This window comes from Mizuhopecten yessoensis, unplaced genomic scaffold, assembly GCF_002113885.1.
Source record: "Mizuhopecten yessoensis strain PY_sf001 unplaced genomic scaffold, ASM211388v2 scaffold8949, whole genome shotgun sequence".
Lineage (NCBI taxonomy): Eukaryota > Metazoa > Mollusca > Bivalvia > Pectinida > Pectinidae > Mizuhopecten > Mizuhopecten yessoensis.
In genome coordinates this window covers 238,875-266,280 of record NW_018407803.1, presented here as the reverse complement: position 1 = coordinate 266,280, position 27,406 = coordinate 238,875, and the positions used below count along the sequence as shown (strand labels likewise).

General features: G+C 37.4%; 1 protein-coding gene across 6 annotated transcripts in view; it reads right to left on the bottom strand.

Moving 5' to 3' along the window:
• The window catches only part of LOC110456924 (E3 ubiquitin-protein ligase rnf213-alpha-like), a 298,096-nt gene that overhangs the window by 176,618 nt on the left and 94,072 nt on the right, over positions 1–27,406 (bottom strand). For all 6 annotated transcript variants that reach the window (XM_021507988.1, XM_021507990.1, XM_021507991.1 and 3 more), the window contains 6 exons: positions 19,384–20,008; positions 18,787–18,964; positions 13,259–13,395; positions 10,472–10,546; positions 3,560–3,666; positions 2,650–2,791 (listed from right to left, as the gene is read on the bottom strand). In XM_021507988.1, the coding sequence (XP_021363663.1) occupies positions 2,650–2,791; positions 3,560–3,666; positions 10,472–10,546; positions 13,259–13,395; positions 18,787–18,964; positions 19,384–20,008 (1,264 nt within the window). The remainder of the gene's footprint in view (positions 1–2,649; positions 2,792–3,559; positions 3,667–10,471; positions 10,547–13,258; positions 13,396–18,786; positions 18,965–19,383; positions 20,009–27,406) is intronic.

The following is a 27,406-nucleotide window of genomic DNA, read 5'->3' as shown; positions in this document are numbered from 1 at the left end:
CCCTAATATAACCATGAATATGGGTCAAGGTCATTTCTTTAGCAGACTTTGTCAGGTTTCATCCTAGGAACCTATCAGCCAAATATCGCGCTTCTGGGCCTTTTGGTTAATCAGAAGGAATCATTTAAAGGTTTTACTAACAAATTTGACCCCTGTGACATTGAATATGGGTCAAGGGCATTTCTTTTTGCAAACCTTGTTGGACTTTATCCTAGAAACATATCAGCCAAATAGCATGCTTCTTGGCCTTTTGGTTAATCAGGAGAAGTAGTTTAAAGGTTTTAACAAATTTGACCCCTATGACCTTGAATATGGGTCAAGGTCATTTATTTTTGCAAATCTTGTTGGGCTTTATCCTAGAAACTTAATAGCAAAATATCATGCTTCTTGGCATTTTGGTTAATCAGAAGAAGTCCTTTAAAGGTTTTAACAAATTTGACCCCTGTGACCTTGAATATGGGTCTAGGTCATTTCTTTTTGCAAACTTTGGGCTTTATCCCAGCAACCAACCAGCCAAATATCATGACATTTGGCCTGTTGGTTATTGAGAAGAAATTGTTCAAATGGAAAAATTGACGCCGGTCGGTCGGACGGATGCCGCGCCATGGCATAAGCTCACATGGCCTTTCTGGCCAGGTGAGCTAACAAAAAACAATAGGTCTTTTCACCTGTTTGTGGAAAGCCTTAATTACAACTAATAAATCAATGTAAAAAATTTACCTGAACAAGAACAATGATATGTCTCAAGGTTATTTTAACACCTTCACGGACATGTTTCAGTATCAAGTGAAAAGTACTAGTGACCATATTTACACAACCTGTTATTGATTACTTACAGGTAATACTACGCTGGTACTGATTTTCTCACTATTGTTTCTTAAATACAGTAATGTGAAATTTACATGACGTGAAGTGATAATCAATTAGCGTTTATCATTCAGTAAGTTACATTCACCAGAAGTACTTTACAATCATAAACATAGGCCTTTGTCAAAGAAAATGGTATGTACGACTCTAATGTATGTTTATTGTGAACACAATTTAACTAACTTAATAGTGTGAATTTTTAATAAAATTGATTGGCATATAATTTTATTTTATAAAACAAATGACCAACGGGAATCACTCTCAGCAACATGGCACACATGATGAACCACATCAACACGAGGGAGGTACAGGTGTCAGAAATTTATTTGACAAACGAAGAAATTTTGAATTTGATAAGATCACAATGTAAACCACAGTGACTGTTAATAATAAACATACTATTCTTATTTCTGTAAATGTATAATTATACCTTTAAAATGAAAATTCTTAGCTTGTGTTTTGTCACATAAGAACCACATTCTGTCTTATGTACATTGTACATGATCTTGATGCTTCATATTCTTGAGTTGAAGTCCCGATGTTTTGAATTTTCCTGATGCCCGCAAAGTTTGAAACATCCAAGTTTGACTGTATCTACAATCTATTAAATCTGTGCCCTTAATTAGGCAACAAGTGTACTAAAAGTGAAGCATTGTATGCCAATAACAAGAGTCCCAGAGGGCCTGTATCGCTCACTTGGATATTTAAGCAGTCATAGCAAAATATTCTCATTAAATATTATACTGTACTACAAATATTTCCAAATTGTGGCTCTTTCTCTCAGCAACACCCTTATCTTATTGGGTCCCATCCTCTGTGCCCATTGGGATGGGGGCATGGTTTATACAAAATTGAAACATATTGGGCCAAGGATACTCTATATCAAATTAGATTTAGATAAAGCTATAGGATAAAAATCCTTACCTAGGACTCTTGGTTATTCCAAACAAACCTGTTACAAGAATTTAACACATTTAACCACAATGACCTTGAAAGTCTAACAAAGTCATTCAGTTGAAAAAAACCTTGGAAGTCCTTAATCCCAAATGTCATCACCCTGTGACTCTAAGTTATTGAGAAGAGTGATTTAAATATGTTAACACATTTGATCCCTCTATGACTTTTACTTCTTCAAAAGACACCGTTTAAAGTGTGTGACATATTTGACCTCTGTGAACTTGAAAAAAGGTTGAGGTCATTTTCGTTCTCAAACTTTGTTCAGCTCTTACCAACAAAGCTTTCAGCTGAATATCATGACTCATGGCCTGTCCATTCTTCAGAAGAAGTTGTTTAAAGAAAAAGTTGACGGACAACGGACACCGGACAGAGTGACAGACGACAGACGCCTCGCCATGGCATAAGCCCTTTGGGCAGGTGAGCTAAAAGCCTGAGGGAAATTAATGCAATTTGTGAAGGGGAATGCATGTCTGTGCAATGTAGAAATATGCCTCTCGTCTTTCCTTTTAAGCCGAGGGAAAAAGTCTAAGTTGCAAAGGGCTATAACTGTTGTTATAATTTAATGCAGGATCCCTACTTTAAGATATGCATATTTTCATATGATACCTACAACAAATACATAACAACTGTATGTGATCGGTTGTACAAACAAGTCAGTGTTATGCAAAGGGGAAAAACTGGTGCAGGATCCCAATATTACGATAAATATTAATTGTATACAATACCATCGACACACACAATTTCATAACATTTTGTTGAAAACTGTGGAACAAGTTGCACTCACAAGAAAGTGTTAATGGACAGTGGGAAACAGGATAGCCTTACCCTTTTCTTTTGCTGTTTGCATGTGTCTCTTCAGACATTGTTCCCCCTTGTCACTGACTTCGTAGTCTAAAAGGTCAGAGTTGGCCAGGCAATAGATTTTACCACTTTGGTTGAAAACAGCACGTCTCCAGAATATATCCAACTGAAAGAATTTAAGAATAAGAGGCCATAGATCAAATATTAAACATGCATACTAAAGAGTACAATAAATAAAAGCTGAGAACAGGCAAACATTTAATAATGATAGTTTGAATATACACCAGTATACCCATAAATGACTGGGGTCCTTCTATCTAGTATGGCTATTCCTTTTATCTACATATTGATGAGTCCCTTTTGCCCAGGAAACATTTAAATCAAATAAGGTAATCTTTAATTAGTATATTTTTCTCTTCAACCCCAGCAATTTTGCATAAATTGTACATAAGCTAATTAAGGGGTGGGAGACTAACTCCCATGGGGCAGGGGTGTGATTCTTTGGGCAATCCTTGTAGAATTAATGTAATCCTTTCTTCATATCTGTATGGTTAAAAGGTAGGAATCTGAACCCTTTCCATGCTGTGACTTAGGGGCTAAGTCCCCAGGGGTGGAACTGGAACCATAAGACCATATATTCATCTGGTCATGCCTAGCATTTGCAAGTATGGTTTCCATGTTATGATCCAAAGGCTGTGCATGAGGGGCATCTGAGGGACTAAATCCTCACCGAGGGAGGCTAGGGCAAGACTGGAACTAGTTGTGGTGGCATGAATGTATGCATTTGTCTTTTCATGCCCAACAGATCTTTCTTTTGGTTTCTATCTGTTTATGTGTTTAAATGGTAATATAGTGGGAATCTTCATTGATTTAAGTAGCACAGACATTTGATTTGTTAGATAAACTCAATAATTAACACATAGTGATTATTTACCTGGTCTAGTGTTGTATGACTGGAGCAGATGAGGACTTCATCAGGTTGTGGTAATGGTTGTTGTCCGTCATTCATGTAGATGGTCAATACAGTGTTGAGAATATCATCTGAAATACAATTTGGCTTTAATATGATCGACATAAATCAAGTGTGATTGTGGTATATTGCATACCACTGTGATAGAGATTAAAATTATAAAGTATATTTATATACGATTTTTTGGACAACAAAATGTTTTCATTTAATAATATTCTTTTGGGGACCCCACAGTTGGGTTTCCCCTTGACGGCCCATGCTTCAGAGTGAATGGGGGATTCCCATTGGTTGAAAGGTAAAAGGCTAAAGGGCCCCCTTGAAAAATAAACAAAAGGAAGAAAAGGAAATACCATTTTTGATATGACTTCAAAATCTTCATAAAAACCCACCCTCCTCCCCTTATGCACAACAGAGAGCAGGTTTTGGATGTTAACTAATACTGTAGGTTGTAAATTGCATTGTGTATTAATTTTTATAACAATTAAGAGAAGTTTACATAAAACTTTTAACTGGCTCAAGAAGAGTGTTTTATATACAGCATTAGGTTAGAAAGGGCCAATGCAAGGATTGTTGAAATTTTCCATGTTTTAGTCATTATCTAAGTTTTACCAGTCAATGTTCATACTATCCCATGTACTAGTCCGTATTCATGTTATCTATGTCATACTTTCCAGTTATACGGTATCAAATTTTAATAGTCAGTATTAATGTTCAAATTTCAACTTCATCATGTTTAATTAATATATACTGAACAATTTGTGATAAATATTAAGATCAAGAATCATCAGCCATACACCAAGAGTTTGTTTATATGATCTAAGGCATTGTGATTAGGGAGATTTCCCTATTAATGGTTAAAGCCATGGTCTTTTATATATATTGTCAAAAAATATATGTAACTAGGGGCACGATCAGAGGTGAGACAACACTGCCAGCTGGTCAGAGCCTAGGAAAACCTACCTCCCCCTTCCTATAAGGGAAGTAAGGGTTGGGTAGCCTGCTCTCCAGCCTATTCTGATCTATCTTTGGTGATTTGGAGTCTGCTTCTTTAATTAGACGGCTTAAGTTTTATTTGGTAGCGGTTTTAATTGGCCGCACCTTTACAAAAAGGTATTTCATTTCGAATATAAAAGTCAAAAGAAAACAAAATTAGGAAAGAGAAATCACTTCAAAAAATAATCAAAAGAAGAAAACAAAACAACTAATTAAATGAATTCGGCAGTCCAGTTTTTTGGGTGAGCCATTTACGCCAAAACCCATGTCTTTGTGTTATGATTTTGTAAACAGAGATTTGCTGCATGTTTGGTAGTTAAAGAGCTAACATCTCATAGCTGCTTTGGAGGAACATGGGAAAACATGAAGGACAAAAAATAGGCTACTTAAAGTTTGGAAATTGATTTCACCTGTACTTATGAGGTACAACAGATTAGCTAAGATATAAGAACACAATTTTGAAGAAAGTGACATGTTTAGCTATCATTATCTACATTAAATGCTTATAATCATGCATTAAATATAATATACCTCACAATCTTATACTATCATTTGAAACATGCTGACAGTTGTCCTGAAATTTTCATTCAAACCAGGTAGAGAATTTATGTGTAACCAACTCACTATAGGAGTGGTCAATTCATGAACATAATGTAGAAGTGATCAGTAGATTTAACATTTTCAGGGCGATTATATCATGTAGCAACTATACAACACTGACAGGTCAGCAAGGGCCCCTCCATATGTTTGACCATACAATGTATATATCCCCAGTATTCACTAAGCAGAAGCAACAGCAATATATAATTTGAAGACTCATGGACTTGGATAAGTAATACAGCAGCCAAGTTTGTTCAAAATCCTACCTTTCCTCCATAAGATATCACACCGAAAGTAAAAAACAAAGACAGACAGACAGACAGAAAGACAATTGGACAGACACACACACGACACACAGACAGACACACACACGACACACGACACACAGATCGGCAGACACACACACACATTACACAAAGACAAACACACAGACAGACAGACAAACACACACGACACACAGACAGACACACAGATCGACAGACAGACACACAGATGGAAAAGCTGATTACTATAGGTCACCAAATTTTCGATGAGGTGGCTTTAATAAACACGCAAGCTATCCAGCCCTTAGAGCTAAACTGATTTTTAATATCCATTTTACCATTTATCAGATATGTAAGCATCGCTGTAGACTTTTCTTTTTAAACTGGTTTAATTTTGGTGAATCTTATTTTGGGTGTTATTTTTGCACTTAGGGTTATTCACCAAAAAGATCTATTGTATTTGCTACTCTTATTCTTCTTATTCTGCCATGATTTTGTGGCCTTCTTATCTTTTGATTGGTAGAAGATATATTTATAGTAGTACAAGGATATTGTATGGCATGATGGAAAAGTGTTATTGCAAATCCAATATGGTCACCATGACGTCATGTGTCAAAATCTAAAAGTTACCTTAACTCAACAAGATGTCCAATGTGCCTGAATCGCTCACCTGGTATTAATCTCACACTTGTTATCTTAAAAGTGGACTAAAATACAGCTACAGGTAAAATTAAGGTGTTTGATTCAAAAGAATCTATTTAAAGATTTCAACATATTTGACCCCTGTGACCTTGAATATAAGTCAAGGTCATTCATTTGAACAAACTTGGTAGCCCTTCATCCCAGCATGTTACTAGCCAAATATCATCACCATAGGCCTCTTGGTTATTCAGAAGAAGCTGTTTAAAGGTTTTACACATATTTGACCCCTGTGACGTTGAATATAATGCTACTGACCAAATATCATTATCCTAGGCTGTTCGGTTACTCATCAGAAGTTGTTAAAATGTTTTACATATATTTGACCCCTGTGACCTTGAATATAAGTCAAAGTCTTTCATTTGAACACAGTTGGAAGCCCTTCATCCAAGCATCTAACTGGCCAATTATCATTACCCTAGGCCTCATGGTTATTCTGAAGAAGTTGTTCAAAGATTTTACACATATTTCAACCCTGTTACCTTGAATATTAGTCAAAGTATTTCATTTGAACAAACTTGGTAGCCCTTCATCCCAGAATTATACTGACAAAATATCATCACCCTAGGCTGTTCGGTTATTCAGAAGACGTTGTGTAAAGGTTTAAAACATGTTGTCCCCTGTGACCTTGAAAATAAGTCAAGGTCATTCATTTTAACAAACGTGGTAGCCCTTCATCCCAGCATGTTACTGACCAAATATCAATACCTTAGACATCTGGGTTATTCAGAAGAAGTTGTTTAAAGGTTTTCAACATATTTGACCCCTGTGACCTTGAATATAAATCAAGGTCATTTATTTGACCAAACTAGGTAGCCCTTCATCCTAGCATGTTACTGGCCAAATATCATCTCCCTAGGCCTCTTGATTATTCAGAAGAAGTTGTTTAAAGGTTTAACACTTATTTGACCCCTGTGACCTTGAATATGAGTCAAGGTCATTTATTAAAACAAACTTGGTAACCCTTCATCCCAGCATAATACTGGCAAAAAATCAACACTCTAGGCCTTCTGGTTATTCAAAAGAAGTGGTTTTAAAGTTTCAACATATTTGACCCCCTGTGACCTTGAATATAAGTCAAGGTCATTCAATGGAACAAACTTGGTAGCCTTTCATCCCAGCATGTCCCTGGCCTAATATCATTACCCTGGGCATTCTGGTTATTCAGAAGAAGTTGACTCAGGACGAACGACGGACGGGCCAGGTGAGATAAAAACAAGAGGCCCATGGGCCTAAACGGTCATCTGACTTCAAAGACTGAGCAGGGAGAATGGTAACTTTTCAATTTTCAATGAAACATTCTAAAAATTTGTTTCCCCATGATGGTAGTTTTGGTCAGCAGTGGGTAACTTTTTGTCAGTAAAGCTATTAGAAAGCATTCATAAACCTAAATCTGAATAGATTTCTCCTTTTAAGGCCCCGTCCCACTGTCAACGGTGGTTTAACCTGCCTCATTTATATAAGAAGTGATTGTTTCTAATTGATGTTTCATACTGAAATTGTTGTAATCTACTTTAGGCATTAACGAGTAGTGCTTAAAAGCATGATTTTAGGTAATTTTCTTTCTTGGGGCACCACCCTCACTATCCCCCAGGGGTGGAACCAGGATCATTTATTCAAAAAAATGTTTTTCAAGATGGCGGCCATCTTTGATTTTAGACCAACCTAAAAAATAACACATATTGGTAAAAATATGTTGAAATGGGGAGTCTGGAAGATTTTTTTTTTTTTTTAACATACATACATGTAAATATGTCTGATATTTTAGCAAAGGGCAATAAATCTATTATCAAGGGTCTGCATACCCTAAATTTGGATGCGGGCAAAGCTATGCTCCGCACACGACATTTTAGCAAATATGGGTATATTTGCTAAAGTTATATGCTCCGTACATGAAAAGGAAGGATGGAAGGAAGGACAGACGGACAGACGGAAGGACAAAACGGGAATTATATGCTCCCTCGAAAATTTTCAGGGAGCATAGAAATGATTGACCTTGATCAACTTTCAAGGTAACAGAAGTCAAATGTTGAAAAAGTTCAAATTTCTGTAAACCAGAATATTTTGAAAACGGTTTAAGGCATTAACATTATATTCTGGTATGATTTGAAAGTCGCCTTTCTCAGGAAACATTTTTGTGGAAAAGGTCAACTTTCGATAAGAGTCAAATTTGGAATGTGCTTTTTCAAGGTTACATCTTTGACAAACTTCTTCTAAAGTTCTACAAGATCCAGAGTCTTGATATATATCTGTAATATGATCAAGTTTGAAAAAAATATTAACCTGGATCAATTTTTAAGGTCACAAGCGTCAAACATGTCAAAATATTTAAACAAGGAGCATTAATCAATGAAAGGCTTTAACGTGATTTCAATAAATGTTCCTGAAATACATTGAATGTGATTTTAATGGTGACTGCCAAAATCCATCTTAAATTTTTTAGAAGTTTAACATTGTGTATCAGTACTTTCAGTACTTTGACTTATATTAAACGAAAAACAAAGCATACTTTTAGTACAGTCGTTCATATTATCCTTTTCTTTATAAAAGTTTAAAAACATGAGGTTAAAAAATGTTTGTGATCAAAGACCAAATCAGTCCTAACAGTAAAAAGCACATCAAATTGTTTCCAACAGTTTCTAATTTTTTGTATATTTTTGAGTCTCAGATTATGCAGAATAGTTATCTAATCACCATCAAATGGTGAGCTGTTCAAAATGCTGTTTTTCTGTGTTCTATCATTCAGTCAATCGGATTGAGTGAGCCTCGAATATCGTGATTTTACTGTTGCCATTTATTTTGATTGACCAACCAGATGCCATGTTACATCTCAAATGAATTAATATTATTAAGATATTGCTTGTTAAGTTTGTGACTACTATTTCTTGTCCCTAAAGATAATCCAGGTGTAACTTGGTATGCATGGTCTCCTTCTACCTGTTAATGTGATCTGATCAAGAGGAGAACAGCTAGACCTTTGTGGAAATATGAAAGAACAAGAGGCCCATGGGCCTTAACGGTCACCCAAGTTTTGATATATTTACACAGAGAGTTGACTTCCGTTTTTAAAACATGAACAGAAGTATTATTCAAAGTGACAAAAAACAATAAAACAACCTTATTCAATATCTAGCATACAGATTTAAGACTGAAAAGTATTTGAATTTAGCACCTCTGATTCTAAACAAGGAAAATGAAGAAAATTTAGCACACTGATTCCTTTGGGTGCCCTTGGGGGTAGAGCTGGCTAAAAATGTTCAAAGTATCAAACTTTCAACTCAGGGTTATAATTCCAATCTAGTTATCAACATGTAATATTCAAAGTATCATTTGCCATAATAAATGTTGCCCCCTCCCCACCTCCCCAGGTGTAAACGTGAGACCCTAGGGTCATAAAATTCTCAATTTTGGTAGAGCACCTTAAAACCAATCCATCTATGAAGAGTATTAGATTCTACCATATCTGGGTCTTGAGAAGAAGAATTTTGAAATTTCAGTCAATTCAACCCTTTTTGGCCCCACCCATCAACCCCTGGGGGTCAGTCAGGGCTGATATGGGCATACCATCAAACTGCTATCCAATACTGATAATGCTAACCCAAATTAAATTACCCTATATCCAACGGAAATTAAACAAATGTTGGTCCATAATGTGATTTCCCTATATAAACCATAGTAAAGTTTACAACCTCCCCAGGGGTAAACATGAGACCCCAGGGTCATGAAATTCACAATTTTGGTTAAGCACCTTAAGACCCTTCCATCTATGAAAAGTATTTGATTCTACCATATCTGGGTCTTGAGAAGAAGAGTTTTGAAATTTTAGTCAATTTGACCCTTTTTGGCTTCGCCATTCAGACCCTTTGGGGCTGGGGACCAAATTTAAATCAGCCAATACTTTTATTGACCTTTGGCCATGGACGGTTTCTGAAAAATTTCATTGAAATTGGTTCAGGGGTTTTGGAGAAGAAGTCGAAAATGTAAATTGTTTACAGACAGACGACGGACAAAAGGCGATCGCTATAGGTCACTTGAGACTTTGTCTCAGGTGACCTAAAAAACATACTGTACATACCATTAACATTCTATGATCTTTTAATATTTGGTGTAATCCATTTGGAGGCATTTTTCTTATATATCACTTTTTACACCTTACAAATAATGATGGAGGAATCAAAGAGGGTTGCAGTAGATTTTGTTCTCCCATGAGGAAGGGTTGGCAGGTGTGCTCTGGAGAAAAACTTACTATTTGGTTGTTAATCTACTCACCCTGGAGACAAATTTACTGTAATCTTATTATTGTGTGTTAATATATACTCACTCTGGGGACAAAGAATCAAGTTTGGAACCTCCTGTTCAAATCCCGGGATGAAATCTCTATTGACACTAAATGTGTCTGAAAGTAAAAACAAAAACAAAAACTGATGACATCATAGTAAAAACAATTCAATGTCAAATAAAATCATTATTCTTAATGCTGCATAAACAAACAATATTCAATTACAGTTTATTTTCTGGGACTGAAGTTGGAAACTTTTCAGAAATAAAGCAATAATTTTTAGGATGACAATATGAATAAAAAGTATTATGAGCAATACACAGTCCACGATGTAACAGTTGGAGCATTGTTATGGGGTTTTATTGAGAAAATAAACTTCACAAGATACAATTTGCATAGCAAAGGAGTTATGCTCTTGACAAATTTCTGTATCAAAAATTAAGACTAGAAAACGTCTGTAAGACATCAATGCCCCCGCTGCCATGTGAAATTAGTTTCAGTGTTCTATAAAAAGTTACAACCACTTTGATCTTGATACCCTGAAACATGCACACACACAAGCAAGGTACTACACTTAAAGTTGACAAGTTGATTTTAATATACATATATTTTTTCTGTATGTTATAATTACCATCCTGAAACACAAGGATGTCAGAGGTATACCTATATTTGACCTTTATATAAAGTTTGCCCAAAATCCATGAAAGAATGAAGTTGCTAAATGTTTAAATTGAACCAGTTGATGATTTTCTATATATAGTAACAGTGACCTTGGCCTTGACCTTGGAACCCTGAAACACAACAGTGTCCAAAGTATACTCATACTTGACCTTTGCATAAAGTTTGACCAAAATCCATGAAAGAATGAAGTTGCTAAGTGTTTAAACTGAATCAGTTGATGATTTTCTATATATAGCAAGTGACCTTAGCCTTGACCTTGGAACCCTGAAACACAACAGTGTGCAAAGTATACTCATACTTGACCTTTGTAATAAGTTTGACCAAAATCTGTCAAAGATTGAAGTTGCTAGGTGTTAACATTGAATCGGGATGCGGGCAACACTATATGCCCCCCTATTTTATGGTGGGGGCATAAAAAGACCATAACACTGTTCAGTAAAACCCTGTTGTAATGCCACCCATTAAATCGCAAAACCCGCATACCAGCATTAATTTACTCAGAACGGATTTCCCCTTATGTTAATGCACCCGTTGTAATGTAAAAACCCACATACCGCCATACACCATCATATTCCCCCCAAAAAAATGGTTAAAATTGCACTATTTTGACCTCGTTAAACACCACCAATTTGAGTTGAGCATAGGTATATATTCCCATGACAGGAATGTTACGTACGTGTGTACATTGTATTGTTACATGTGACTGCCGCCTGACCAGGTAATCAGCTGTATGGTTGTGTACATGAAATTGTTAAACCATAGCTTGATATTTGTTGTCTTTCTACAGGTAAGTTTTACTGTAGAAATTATGATGAATAAAGCTAACTTCTGCGCTTTCTTAGATACTGTCGTACATTTTGTGAAAATCGCATGGGACTCTGTGACTCTTGAGACAATATAAATCGTGAACTGTGATACCAGAGAACCCGGATGTAGATTTACATAATTTACTCGAGAGAGATGAGGATGAGCTCGACCTCAATACCACTTTGTAGATATAGACAAACAACTCACACCCAGTGAACTTGTCGCCGACGATGACATTATCAAAACTGTCCCCAAACACAAACTCGGACAATGAAGATGACAATAACACGGAAGTTAACATAGGTCCACCCCCTTTACTAATGCTGAAGCAAACATTTATAACACAAGAAATCTACAACAGAGTCGGACATTCACAAATGTTTAGCGAAACAGAATTTTGTGTAGCCAATTGGACAAATTACGGCAAGATAAACGACCATCGATGAATACGAAATATTAAATTACAATTTTGAAAAAAATGTATTCTGAAGTTTATAATTATATTTTTAAAGTATAAGTTCAAAACAGTAAACCCGATATACCGCTAAACTCGTTATACCACCAAAATCACAGAGGAACTGTAGGAATTGTTCTTTTGAAAACATTTTTGAAATAGGCAAAGTATTGCAAGGCAATTTTATAGTCCCTCACTGGTAATGATTTCTTCATTTACCAAGCTGTATACCTATATCAGGATATAGGTCACAGTGACCTGCTTCTGGTATTCCACACTACACCAGTCTATATATACTTGCATACTAAATCTGGTGATATGACCCAGACAAACTTATTCAAAGGATAAGGTCAAAGGTCAAATCATAGGTCACAGTGACCTACTCTTTGCAGATGTATACTTGCATACCAAATCTGGTAACTCTAGGTGAAATGGTATTAAGGATATGCCCCAGACACACTTTTTTAAAGGTTGAAGTCAAAGGCCACAACCTCTTGAACTTAAAGCTCACTTACGTCAAAGTGACATAATTCTTGTATTCTGCACTTTGCCATCCTTTGAGATACTTGCATACCAAATCTGGTTACTCCAGGTGGAATAGTACAAATTTGGTTAACTGTTATAAACAAGAGATCCTAGAAGGATCTTGCAATTGGCACCGACCACGAAAGGATCTCTATCAGATTTACAATAGATGATATTTTACCTTTTTTGCTCTTCATGTTAAAAATCTTACATAGGAATCTTGTACATTTCTTTTAACCTCGTAATGTCATATGATATTTGCCACATTTGGTAAACGAGGACAATTTTGTTTCAATGAGATGTGCCTTTTGTTTGGTTTACACTGACCATTTGGTGTGGTCACTATCGTAACAATATTGTACCCTTTTCTTTGAGATGTCTCAGGATCAGGCCAAGGTGCTCCACACTGAGGTAGTCAGAAACACTGGATGAAATGGAAGTCAGAAATTTTTCCCACAGTTTCTTAAGGTCTTCTATGAGAGGATCAACATTCACTTCTCTGAAATACATAAAAAAATATACCTCTAATCACTTCTTTTAGATCATAATATTTTTCTGCCATTCCATTTCTTGTCACCTTTTGTGTCTTAATTATTTGCTTTTTTCGATTTTAAAATAAAATTCATTACAAGGCTGTCTGTATACAGCCACAATGATCATCTTTTCAAATACTGTTTGGCTTGCTTCACCTGTAAAATGGAGACTAAAAGGCAATGGCTGTTTGTTAGAACAAGATAACATTATGAGTATTTCTGTTACTGTAAATTGCATCTATGTAAATCTATATAAACTATCATGACATCATAAACTATCAAGGCCATTTTCCATGTATTTTCCCAGAGTGCCAGTTTGTCAAGGTCTTCCTGCAATGTTACAGCATCACTGTTTGACTTGACAACCAGATATGCAATAGTGTCATCTGCAAATAAACAAACTGTAGCATTCAGACCCATTGGGATGTCATTTATAAAAAGAGGAATAAGATGGGTCCAAGAACTAATCCCTGGGGAACTCCGGAATGGACATTGATAGAGGTAGACTTCTCGCCTTCTACTACTACTGTTTGGGTTCTACTAACCAGGAAACCTTCAATCCAGTTTGTGACATTGGCCTTTATACCATAATTTTTAAGCTCATGGATTAGTAAAGAATGACTGACTGGCAAAGTCTAAGCCTTGGCAAAGTCCAAGATCAAGATGTCGGTTTGATGTCCTTCATCAAGGTTCCTGAAGACAATGTCAATGAATTCAAGAAGTTGAGTTTCACATGATCGAAATTTGCAAAATCCATGTTGAAATGAATACAAGATGTTATGTGTATCGGCATGTGTCATGATGTTGGCAGAAGGCAAGGAAGGATAGAGCAAGGAAAAGGGAGTCCTTTATCAAGGATCATTATTCGTTTACAAAGACTCTGCTGGGAGGGGAAAGATCAGGCCATTTGGATAGTTCAACAGCAGATATTGAGCGACACCTGAGAGAAACGCATGGAGATGAAGATAGGGGCATTCCACTTGGGAACTATCCACGGATGGAAGCAGAGGAGCCACCAGAGTTTCCGCTTGACACCAAAGAACCAACTTGGAAAGGAGATCCAAGATGTTGTTAAGAAGGCAAGAACTGGTTCAGCTCCAGGCCCAAGTGGAATTCCTTTTTAAGTGTATAAGAAATGCTCACAGCTGTTGAGGGGACTATGGCAGTTACTGAGGAAAGTGTGGAAGAAGGGGAAGATACCACCATGTTGGCAGAAGGCAGAGGTATGTTTTGTTCCAAAGGAGAAGGACTCAAAAGACAACAGGCAGTTCAGGACAATTTCCTTGTTATGTGTTGAAGGCATGATTTTTTTTGCAGTATTGGCAAGAAGGATAACATCTTACATGACGACCAATGGATACATTGACATATCAATACAGAAAGGAGGTATACCAGGCTTTTCAGGTTGTGTGGAGTATACCAGTGTGCTAAGCCAACTTATCAGAGAGGCCAAGTCCAGCCGAGGGAATCTGACAGTAGTGTGGCTAGACCTGGCAAATGCATATGGAACAATACCACATCAGCTGATTGAAGTATCCATACAACATTACTTTATCCCGGAGCATATAAAGGGAATAATACAAAACTACTTCAGTGGAATCCTGGTGCGTTTTACTGTTGGGGAGGATACAACATCCTGGCAAAATATGGAGAAAGGAATAGTGACAGGATGTACCATATTAGTCATTCTATTTGTCATGGAGATGAATCTTATCATCAAGGCAGCAGGACGGGAAACCAGGGGGCCCAGGACAGAATCAGGAATCTAACAACCATCAAATCGAGGTTTTATGGATGACCTGACTGTGACTACCACCACACATGTCCACGCAAGATGGGTTCTGTCTGCATTGGAGGAGGTAGTCTCATGGACGAGGATGAAATTCAAAGCAAGAAAATTGAGATGCATGATAATGAGGAAGGGACGACTGACACAACAATTCAAGCTGAAAGTACAAGGAGAAGAGATCCCATCAATTGCGGACAACCCAATCAAGTGCCTAGGAAAGTGGTTTGATGCATCACTGTAAGATACCAGCAACATCAACAGCATGCAGAAGCAGGCAATTGAGTGGATGAGGAAGATTGACAAGTCAGGCCTGCCAGGAATGTTCAAGACATGGATCTTCCAACATGGACTGCTGCCGAGACTCATGTGGCCCCTGATGCTATATGAGGTTCCCTTGACAACAATGGAAGGACTGGAAAGATCCATCAGCAGCTACCTGCGGAGGTGGCTTGGAGTCCCACACAGTTTCTCCAGCATTGGGCTCTACAGCCGGACATCATCACTGCAACTCCCACTGTCATCTTTGGTGGAGGAGTTCAAGGTAACAAAGGCCAGACTAGTGATGACGCTGTGAGATTCAAAGGACGAGAAGATTAGATACACATGAATCCAGACTAGGACAGGAAGGAAATGGTCTGCAAGCTAGTCTGTGGAGCAGGCAGAGGGAGCTCTCAAGCACCGGGACATCGTCGGAGCAACATGCTCAGGATGGCAAGGGTTTGGGACAACTCATTTTTTCAGACGTGGGAAGGATCAGATGATACGGTAAAAAGATCTCTGGTACAGGGGGAAATTCGCAGAGAACGAGAAGGGACCAGGAAAGCAAGGAGCATGGACGAGATAGAAGCAGCCAGAGCAAAAACTCACATGGACAGACGTGTGGCGCTATGAACCATTGAGGATCCAGTTCCTGTTGCGGTCAGTATACAACATTTTACCGTCGCCAGTGAACCTTCATCTGTGGGGACTAGTTGAAGAGCCAAAGTGCCAGCTATGTCAAGAACGTGGTACAATGGGCCATATCCTTTCAGCATGCAAGACAGCGCTAACACAGGGACGATACCGGTAGAGGCATGACCAGGTGCCTCGGGAATTGGCAGATGTTCTCGAGGTGGAAAGGAAGAAGAGACCACCTCGTAAGCACAAACCATCCTTCATCCAGTTTGTAAAAGCAGGGGAGAAGGAGACGAAAGCAACATCAGGCAACACTGGCATTCTGGAAGGGGCAGAGATATGGGAGATGAGAGTCGACCTGAGGAGGAAATTGGTGTTTCCGGACGTCAAACAACAATGCTACATCCGGATGTGGTGATATGGTCTGCCGAATCCAGGCAGATTATAGTCACTGAGCTGACTGTGCCCTGGCAGGAGCGATGCGACCAGGCCAATGAGAGAAAGAAAGCCATTGCAGGCTGTGGGAGTAGTCGGAAAGAGATGCAAGACGGCGGTGCGCAGACTAGCAGAGGCTGCCGAGCGGGCATCATGCTGGTTGTGGAACAGACGGGAGGAGAAAGACTGGAAGCCATCCATTGATGGGCAGTGAGTTGATCGCCACTGTCGACCAAACATCACGAGGACGTTCCTGAACAAGGGTTGAAACGTCAAGAGACTGATTGACCCGACTGATGATGTCGATGGATTCGCAGTATTTCACCAACTGTATAGGAACATACTGAGACCACAATATGTTCTATGATTTTACTATAGATACATGTTAGAGATATTGGCCTATAGTTTTCTGGATTGGATTTTCGACCCTTTATATATACAGGTGACACATTGGCAGATTTCCAATCCAGAGGAACTAAACCTGTTGCCAATGACTGTTTGAATATCAGAGTTAAGATGGGGGCTATTTCTGTTGCAAGCTCTTTCAGGAGCCTAGGTTTGATGTCATCAGGGCCTGAGGCTTTGGAGGAGTTTTATGACACCTCTTTCATGGATAACAATTTCAGGCATGGTGGGATATGAATCATGAGCAGGCATGTTACACCTGGTGCAAGGTAGTAAATGCAGATTGGAATTGTGCGTTTAGTACCTGGGCCTTGCTGGTAGGGTCTTGCACTAGCTTACCATCCCTTTTCAGGGGAGTCATTCCACTATGGTCTGACCATTTGGATTTTATATATGACCAGAACAGTTTTTTACTGGTAAACTTGTTTTCATTTGTTGTGCTTTCTGGGGTGATGATGTCTTCAATATGGTTCCAATAAGATGTTTGGAGCTTTCTCTGAATGTGGTGTTTCAGGTCTTTGTACTCATCTTTTTATTTGTATGTACCCAGATTTTTTGGGGATTTGTTATATAATCTGTCTCTTCTCCTGATATATTTCTTAATATCTGGAGTAACTCAAGTTAGACTGGGTTTTGTTTTAATTGTTTTATGAGGGTTGTGTTGCTTTATCAGGTGGCACAATTCAGTTTTGAAATACTCCCATAATTTGTTAACATCCCACTTGCTATTTGATGATATATAGCTATATACATTGATACATTCTGTTTTTATTGAATTCCAGTTTGAATTTTTATATACTGGAATGTTTCTTGCTTTTTGGATGTATTTTTGGGGAGTAAGATTAAGTTCTGCAAAGAAGATATCACGGTCAGAGAGACCAGGTGTTATTTCTGTTCGAATTATTTGATTTTGGAGACTTGTAATTAGGAGGTCAAGGACATTGTCATTTCTGGTGGATTGGTCGATCACTTGGGTAAGTGCAACATCATCCAGTAGGTTTGCGAAATTGTAGTGCATTTACACATGGTTTGTTTTTTGTTTTACAATTTTATTTTTCCAGTCCCAGCCAGGGAGATTGAAGTCACCACCTATAATAAGGGCAGCATTATTTATTTTGGTGGCTTCCTTAATGGAGTAGCTAAAGTGTCTCATACTATCCTCATCAAATGTTTTTGGATGGTAGAAGGAGCAGATATAGAGTGTTCTACTGCCAACTTCATTCCCTTTAGCCCATATAATTTCACAGTCCTTGTATGGTGTAAGATCAATCTTGTACTTCATCACTGATAAGATTTTCTTGTGACAACAGTCTTCAAAAGTATTGTGCACGCCTCAGGGCACTCACTGATAATTATCAGAAACAATAGCCATACTGAAAGGGTTTTAAACAATTTACATATAGTGTATCATCAACACAGTAAAGATGAAACCAAGCCAAATCATCACACTGGATAGATCTTAGACCTTACTGTATTAACACATGTGGAAGTAGGGAGATAATAATATGAGTGTAGAAGCGGGGTTTCTGGGTCATGTTGATGGATTGCGGGAGATTTGTATGACCCGCGGGTGTTATTAGATAGTCGCGGGTGACATAGGTTGTACAACACGTGTACAAAATCTATCCCAAGCTGTTAAGTTCATGTACTGTACAAATGGCATCAAAGCAGCTATAACCGAATCTGGATCAACTAAATCAACTTCTGCCAACCAAACCCTCCCTAAAATTAAACCCATAAATGTTTCTGTCCCATGCATGGCCAGTTTAGAGAAGTTCTACTGTAATATTAAATGAGCAAATATATAACATACCATACAAAAATTTCTGCTTACTTATTAATGTTGCTGAGGGTTCCGAGAATCTCTGAAGTGACATTTGAAATGGATTTATCTGTATTAGTCCAGCCCTTGTATTCTACAGTCTGGGGATTGGCCTCCCCTTTATCCGTTCCCTCATCCACGGCACTTTCTGTGTCCATTTCATCTTCATTGTCCATGCACCACAACAGAGCTGCAGACAAGTAAAACCATGGTGGATTATTACACAGATGTCTGCCTTTAATTGGTAGTCAAAATTATTAACAAGTTTAGCTGAAGTGAGGAATTCTTTGATATATGATAATCATATCAGAAACACAATGAAAATGAAGCATCGTGCAATCATACAGTTTTAAAATGAACAAGCATAAAAATGACATGTAACAAATTGTCTAGACATGATGCAACACATGTCCGATCTTGTGACACATTGTATAAAAAGTTTCTTATCTAAGATATGTTCTATTGAAATATATTCAGTCATTCAACAAGCATTGCCTATACAACCATTACAATAATTTGGCATTTTATGCCTTGCTGTGCTCCATGGATTTCATGTTGCTCTTGCTATGTTTAAATTTTAAAATTTGATTTGCAAATCTTTCTTATTACCATCGTCAATTTCATCTGTCTTAAAATGACATAAAGCATTCCTAGCTAGTGCTTCTGAGTAACCAATTTTCATCACTTCTTTGATGAAGATAAGTTCTTTCTCTTTTTCCCCCATCTCTACCACAGAGGAAATTTCTGGCATTTCTTCATCCTCATCTTCATCCATACTTTCCACCTCTCTCTGGGCAGCCTTCATGGCAGAAATAAGATCGGACATACTGCAGTCCTTCTTTATCCCCGACAGCAGGGGGAAGATCAACTTGGACGGTTCCTCGTCCGTCCCAACCTTCACAAGCTCTCTCTGAAGGATGACCATCTGGTCGATGGTCAGATAGTTCAGTTCATAGTATTCATCTCTCTTGTCTGCAATGTACTTCAGCCATTCCTCATAGCATTTCTCCATGAATTTAGCAATTTGTGGAACGATTGAGCTGACATCATCATCTTCTGTGGCTTTGCGTCCTTTTAAGACTGGAACTTTATTTCCTTTTTCAAAGGTTATGAAGGCACAAGCAGGTCGTTTTCTGTCACATAAGAATGTTGCTTTCCATTCTGAGAATAACACACATCCTGATGACACAAGCTTGATATAGATGTTGGCAAGTCGTACAGTTGAGTCCAAAATCTACAATAGAAAGGGATGATATTGCTACAATAATTTATAACCAATTATCATTCATCAGATAATATTTTGTGGTTCAACATTTGTCATTGACTGTAGCGTTGCAGGATTTTTGATCTGAAATGCATTTTATTGTACACAATCACTGTGAGGGTCTTTGATTTATAGTATTGGTTTAGTAATTGTCCAGCGTATGATTGAAGTAAAGAATTCTTAACCTTTTCATGGTACCATTTTATGCATACCCCTCATTTGTAAAACAATGATTCTCCTTTGCTAAGAGATGCTTTGTGTAAAACTAGTATCTAAGATATTCTTAATATAGAATGCAAGTCCAATTGCCAGGTATTACAAGCACTATGAAGCAAGAACATATCACCAGCTACATTATAAGTTTATGAACATTCTACTCAAAAATGTAAGGTGCGTGCCAGGGGGTGGTTACATATCTAATTATGTTATCCAAAACGCCCATCAATACCATAGAGGAATATAATACTCTTGCATGCATACTTCAATCACTTATTGTTGTACTGTAGACTTCTGGTTCTGAACTCGATCAAAGTAATGGCAGACAAATCTCATGTGTTACTTACTTGCTATATATCAAAATGTAAGTATTCTGATACAATTGTTTTAATGTGGACTAATATATCTAAAAGTCAGATACACTTCTAAACTAGAAATTGTTGATAACAATTTGACGGGCTTTTCAACGTTAGGACTAACTTGTTCTTTGATCACTAACCTTTTTTATCTTCATGGTCATTACCTTCTATGACAAAAAGGATAATGCTTTGATTTTTGTTTAAAATGAATCAAAGTACTGAAAGTTCTGATACAATGCCAAAATTTTAAAAAAATTGAAGACTGATTTTGGCAGTCACTGATGTAAATCAAAGTCATTCGTTGAAATGATGTTAAAGGCCTTCGTTCCAGAATGCTCCTTGCTAAATACTATATACCAAGGCTTCTTACTTTATTAATTTTTGAGAGGTTGTTTGAATATTTTGACATGTTTGATCCATGTGACCTTGAAAGTTAATCAAGGTCGATCATACTTTAACACTTGATAGCCAATCACTTGAGCATGTATAAAGATCAAATATCAAGACTCTATATAAAGAAGAACTTGAGATAAACTTTTTCAAAGATATTTTTCTTGAAATGGCACATTTCAACTTTGACCCCTATCGAAAACCAAAAGTTGACCATTGACACCAAATGTTTCCTGGGAAAATATGTGCATGAGCATCCTACAAATCATACCATAATATAATGTAAATACCTAACACCGTTTTTGAAATATTATGCTTTTAAAAATTTGAACATTTGACATCTGTGACCTTGAAAGTAAATCAAGGTCCATCATTTTTCTCAAATCCGATATTAACAGCATCCTACAGATCAAATAACAAGACTTTAGTCCTTGAAGAACAAGCTTTACAAAGTTTAATACCCAAAATAGTACGTTTGAACTTTGACCCCTCCTGAAAACCACAAGTTGACCTTTGATACAAAAATGTTTCCCAAGAAATTGTTTTGCATTGTTGGTCTTCATAACACATCCAAAGATGAATTTGATGGTTTAATTCGTAAATTGGTTATTGCAGTTTGAGGAAAAAACAGATATGACATCATGCAACATTGCCATCTTTGATTTTTGATCAACATAAAAGTTATCAGGAATTTGGTAGATGGTATGGTCAAACATAAAAACATAGACTGGATAAAATCTACTTAGCACAACATCAGAACAAAAAGATTTTTAAATACTGTAAGCTTTTCAATAAAACCAAAGGAAATATTCAAAATGGCGTCAGGATGGAATTCCCGATCGACTTCAAAAAGAATTTTTCAAAAAACATGGGGAAAAAAAGGTTGAAAAAATGTGTAACCTTTGACCCAACAGCGAGGATGTTTATTGACGTTTTTTGTATCAACATGTAACAAGGAAAAGTTAGCCCCAAAAGAATATCTACAAATGAATGCTGTATACTCCAAAGTTTTTGAGTTCTGGCCATTTTTAAGATTTTGACCTATGACGTCATTGTGGCCATATTGGATTTTGACTATCTTGAAAATTTGGCATTAACACCTTCTAACCATGCCCTACACTATAGCTGAAACACATAACACATATCCTACCAATCAAAAGATTAGAACGCCACAGAATTATGGCAAAAGAATAAGAAGAAACATAACAAAAACAATTAGTCTTTCACCTGATGGTGAAAACCCCCAATACAAATTGTAGTTGTTGTCTGGCCTTTGTCCAAAATAAATAAAATAAAAAACAGCAATTATGATTAAATATATGAGAGAGAAAAAAAAGAAAAAAGAAAGGAAGAACATTGACAACTCCTCACCCCCACCCTGGTCACTTCAACCCCTATTTCTTGAGATTAGGTTAAGATACTCCTAAAAAGAATTTGTCATGATAATTGTATGGTCCTTGTTTATTACCACATGAAATAGACTGTATATTTGACACAATTTAGCCAATTTATATGACAACAATTAGTCACCATGACCTACTAATCAACGATGTGCTACTTTTTTTGGTCAGTTCATTATCTGCAGCTTTAGAGTTACACATCAAAATTATGAGGAAAGGTTCTAAAAATAACAATGAGTTTTGTGCAATTGGGGCTACTCATGTTTTAGCTTCCTCAATTTACCCCTCATATCCCAGAAGGGTCTCCGTTTCCTTAATTTACCCCTCATATCTCAGAATGGTATCCAAGCTGACCTTAATTTTATATCATATCATGATCAATAAACTCAATGTAAGTCTAAGCAAACTAGAACTGTAAGCCTAAGGCTAACTTATACCCCCGCTCCTACATAAAACAGAACTGTAAGCCTCAGGCTAACTTATACCCCTGCTCCTACACAAAACAGAACTGTAAGCCTCGGGCTAACTTATACCCCTGCTCCTACATAAAACAGAACTGTAAGCCTAAGGCTAACTTATACCCCCTGATCCTATATAAAACAGAACTGTAAGCTAAAGGCTTACTAAGGCAAAGCATTGCAAAGCAATCCAAAGTCTCCCACTAGTAACAATTTCTTTATTGGCTGAGCTGTACACTTATTTAAGCATATTACTTAGGTCACTTACATGCTTCCTGTAATCCCTCCCAATGCCAAAACATACTTGCAAACTAAATCTTGTTAGCCAAGTTGAACCAGTTTTGCTGAAATCATCCTAGTAGTTAAGGAAGAGATGTAACTACAAAGATTTTTAACAAAGGGCTATAACTCCTTAAAAACAGTCAGGGGTAATTACCATATCTGTAAACTTTAATTGAAATTGGCCCAGTAGTTAAGGAGGCAGACAAAGGATTTTTCAACAAAGGGCCACAACTCCATAAAAATATACTTGGATGCACAACATCAGGTGGTAGTTATGATATCTGAAAACTTTAGTTGAAATTGGCCGCATAGTCTTAGAGGAGTTACAGTTGTGTGACCGCACAACGTACCAAAAACACCGTGCCCACACCGTGCATACATCGTTCACACACCGCCCACACATCGTCCACACATGGTGCGCACAACCGTGCGACTTAACAATCGTTCGCCCCGTTGTGCGCTTCTCTCCGCACACCTGTGCGATTTGGTACAATTTGTTGATCAATATCACAGAATGAAATAAATACGGAAAGCTCGTATGCAATAATGTACACTGCATATATATTACTGTAATTCTCTCATCTCTATAATTAAGATTATGTACAATTTTACAATGCGTGTACCAGTATACAGTGACCATTAGACTGTCAAGTATTGGTTTGGCACCCTTCCACCTGATTTTCACACCTTGGCGAGGTACTTAAGTGCCCCGGGCGGGGGAAAACTACGGTCCAGGTTCAAAGTGGCTATGTTTACCTGTGTTGCCGAGACTGTGTTGTAATTTTACATGTGTCGATTAAGGTTCTTTAAAAATATTGAAATCATCATTTCTAAATTTAAGAAAGTATAGACAGAAAGATAAACTTATAGATGTAGCTTGAATAAACAGGAAACCGTATTTATTGTTAAGCCATTCCTCAATTTACACCAACCGCGATTGTTATCGCACAACGTTCGTCGATCATCCGCACAAATATGCGCAAGCATTGATCATCCAATTTGTTATTGTTCGCACCTCGTGCACACATCGTTCACACACCTTGCACACATCGTGCGCACACCGCACATCGTGTAATGTTGTGCGATCCCACAACTGTACCTGGAAAAGTATTTCAGATTGAAATAATAATACCTGGATGCACAACATCAAGTGGTATATATCATATCTGAAAACTTTCATTGAAACTGGCCCAGTAGTTTTGGAGAAGTTGTCTGGACAAGGATTTTTCAACAAAGGGCCATAACTTTGTAAAATAGTGTCAGAATGAAAAAATAATACCTGAATGTACAACTTCAGGCGTTAGTTATCATATCTGCAAATTTTCATTGAAATCGATCCATAACTTTAGAAGGAGTTGTCCAGACAAAAAATATCAGGATTTTTTCCACAAAGGGCCATAACTTTGTACAAAAGGGTCAGAATGAAACTAGAAATGAAAGCCAAAGGCTAACTAATAGCCCCTGCTCCTATATAAACCAGAACTGTAAGCTAAAGGCTTACTAAGGCAAAGCAATATAGTCTCCCACTAGTAATGATTTCTTTATTGGCTGAGGTGTACACTTATTTAAGTATATAGGTCACTCACATACTTCCTGTACTCCCCCTCAATGCCAAAACATACTTGCAAACCAAATCTTGTTAGCCCAGATGAACCATTATTGGTGACATAGTCCTAGTAGTTAAGGAAAAGATGTCAGGTCAAAGATTTTTAACAAAGGCCCATAACTCCTTAAGAAGGGTCAAAATGAAAAAAATACTACCCTGATGCACGAGGTATTTACCATATCTGTAAATTTTCATTGAAATTGGGCCAGTAATTTAGGGGGCAAATAAAGGTTTGTTCAACAAAGGGCCATAACTACTTTTAAAAGGGTCGGAATGAAAAAGTACCACTAGATTGCACAACATGGAGGGGCAGTTGCCATATCTGTAAACTTTCTTTGAAATTGACCCAGTAGATTAGGAGAAGTTGTAAGGACAAGGATTTTTCAACAAAGGGCCATAACTCCATAAAAAAGGGTAGGAAAAGAAACCTGGATGCACAACTTTAGGAGGTAGTTATCATATCTGAAAAGTTCCGTTGAAATTGGGAGCATAGTGTTGGAGGAGTTGTCAGGGCAAGCATTTTCCAACAAAGGGCAGTAACTCCGTAAAAAGGGTCCGAACGAAAAGAATAATACCCTGATGCACAATTTCAGGTGATAGTTATCAAATCTGAAGACATTGGTTGAAATTGGCCCAGTAGTTTTGGAGGAGTTGTCCGGACAAAGATTTTTTTCAACAAAGGGCCATAACTTTGTAAAAAAAGGACGGAATGAAACTAGAAAATATCTGTAAGACATAAATGCCCATGCTGCCATGTGAAATTAGTTTCAGTGTTCTATAAAAGTTACAACCACTGTGATCTTGATACCCTGAAACATGCACACACACAAGGTACTACACTAAAAGTTGATAAGTTGATTTTAATATTCATATGTTTTTTCTGTATGTTATTACCATCCTGAAACACAAGGATGTCAGAGGTATACCCATACTTGACCTTTATATAAAGTTTGACCAAAATTCATGAAAGAATGAACTTGCTAAGTGTTTAAATTGAATCAGTTGATGATTTTCTCTATATACCAAGTATACGTGTGACCTTGGCCTTTACCTTTGATCCCTGAAACACAACGATGTCTGAGGTATACTCATACTTGACCTTTGTATAAAGTTTGACCAATATCTGTCAAAGAATGAAGTTGCTAAGTGTTTACATTGAATCGGGACGGGACGGGACGGGACGGGACAGACATGGGCAACACTATATGCCCCCTCATTTTATGGAGGGTTGTACCTTTGTATAAAGTTTGACCAAAATCTGTCAACAAATGAAGTTGCTAAGTGTTTACATTGAATCGGGACGGAACGCGACAGGACGCAACGGGACGCAATTGGACAGGTGTTTACAATGAATCGGGACGGGAAGGGACAGACATTGGCAACACTATATGCCCCTCCATTTTATGGTGGGAGCATCAAAAGAATTACCTAGATGTACACCTTCAGGTGGTAGTTATCATATCTTGAAAGTTTCCTTGAAATTGGTCCATTACTTTAGTAGGAGTTGTCCTGACAAACTTTTTCTACGGACAGACAAGCTGATTCCAGTATATATATACCCCCCCTAACTTCGTTGCGGGGGTTATAAAAATAAAACCTAACAGTGACAGCCAGCAGAAAAAATAAAACATAACAGTGACAGGCACCAGAAGGCCCAAATCGGCAGCCACTATCTAATGAAAATCAACGTGGGCACTCAGAATAACAGAAGTATTTATTTAAAGATGTTGACATTAGATAAAGGACTGATGGATACCACACAGTAAAGAATACAATTTAAAGTATAAGGCTGCAGACCTCATCCGTTTACAAGGTCATCCCCATTAACCTATCCAAACAATACTGCAATTGTATCGTTGCATTATGAAAGGGAGGCCCATGGGCCTAAATGATCACCTTAACTGTAGTATAACTGTTTATTGTTGGGTATGACATGGAAAAAATCATCAACACAATGATGCAAACAAGTTCATGAAATGCAAATATAAGACAAGTGACGATTCAATTACAAAAAGATGTTTCGGAGTGACTACACCTATACAGCTAAAACTGTTCTTGAAATATTAAACAATTTATTTATTATAATTTACTAAAAACAGTCGATCAAGAGAGAATAGATGTATTGCTTCAAATGAATGCATTAACCTCTGGACTAGCATGTGGGTATGGAGAGGAGTAAATTGCTTCCATCATACTTAATTATCTGCTCCATCCAAAATACAAGAGGCCCAATTGGTCTGCACCGCTCACCTGGTATTTATCACACACTTGTAATCTTAAAAGTTGACTAAAGTATAGCTACAGGCAAAATACAAGTGTTTAATTCAAACAAGAGGCCCATGGGCCTTAACGGTCACCTGATATATTTATACAGAGAGTTGATTTCGTTTTTAACATGAACAGAAATATTATTCAAAGTGACAAAAAACAATAAAACCACCTTATTCAATATCAAGCATACAGATTTCAGACTAAAAAGGATTTGAAACTAGCACCTCTGATTCTAAACAAGGAAAATGAAGAAATTTTAGCACACTGACTCCCTTGAGCCCCACCCTACAGCCCTTGGGGGTAGGGCTGGCTCAAAATTTTCAAAGTATCAAACTGTCAACTCAAGGTTATAATTCCAATCAAGTTATTAACATGTAATATTCAAA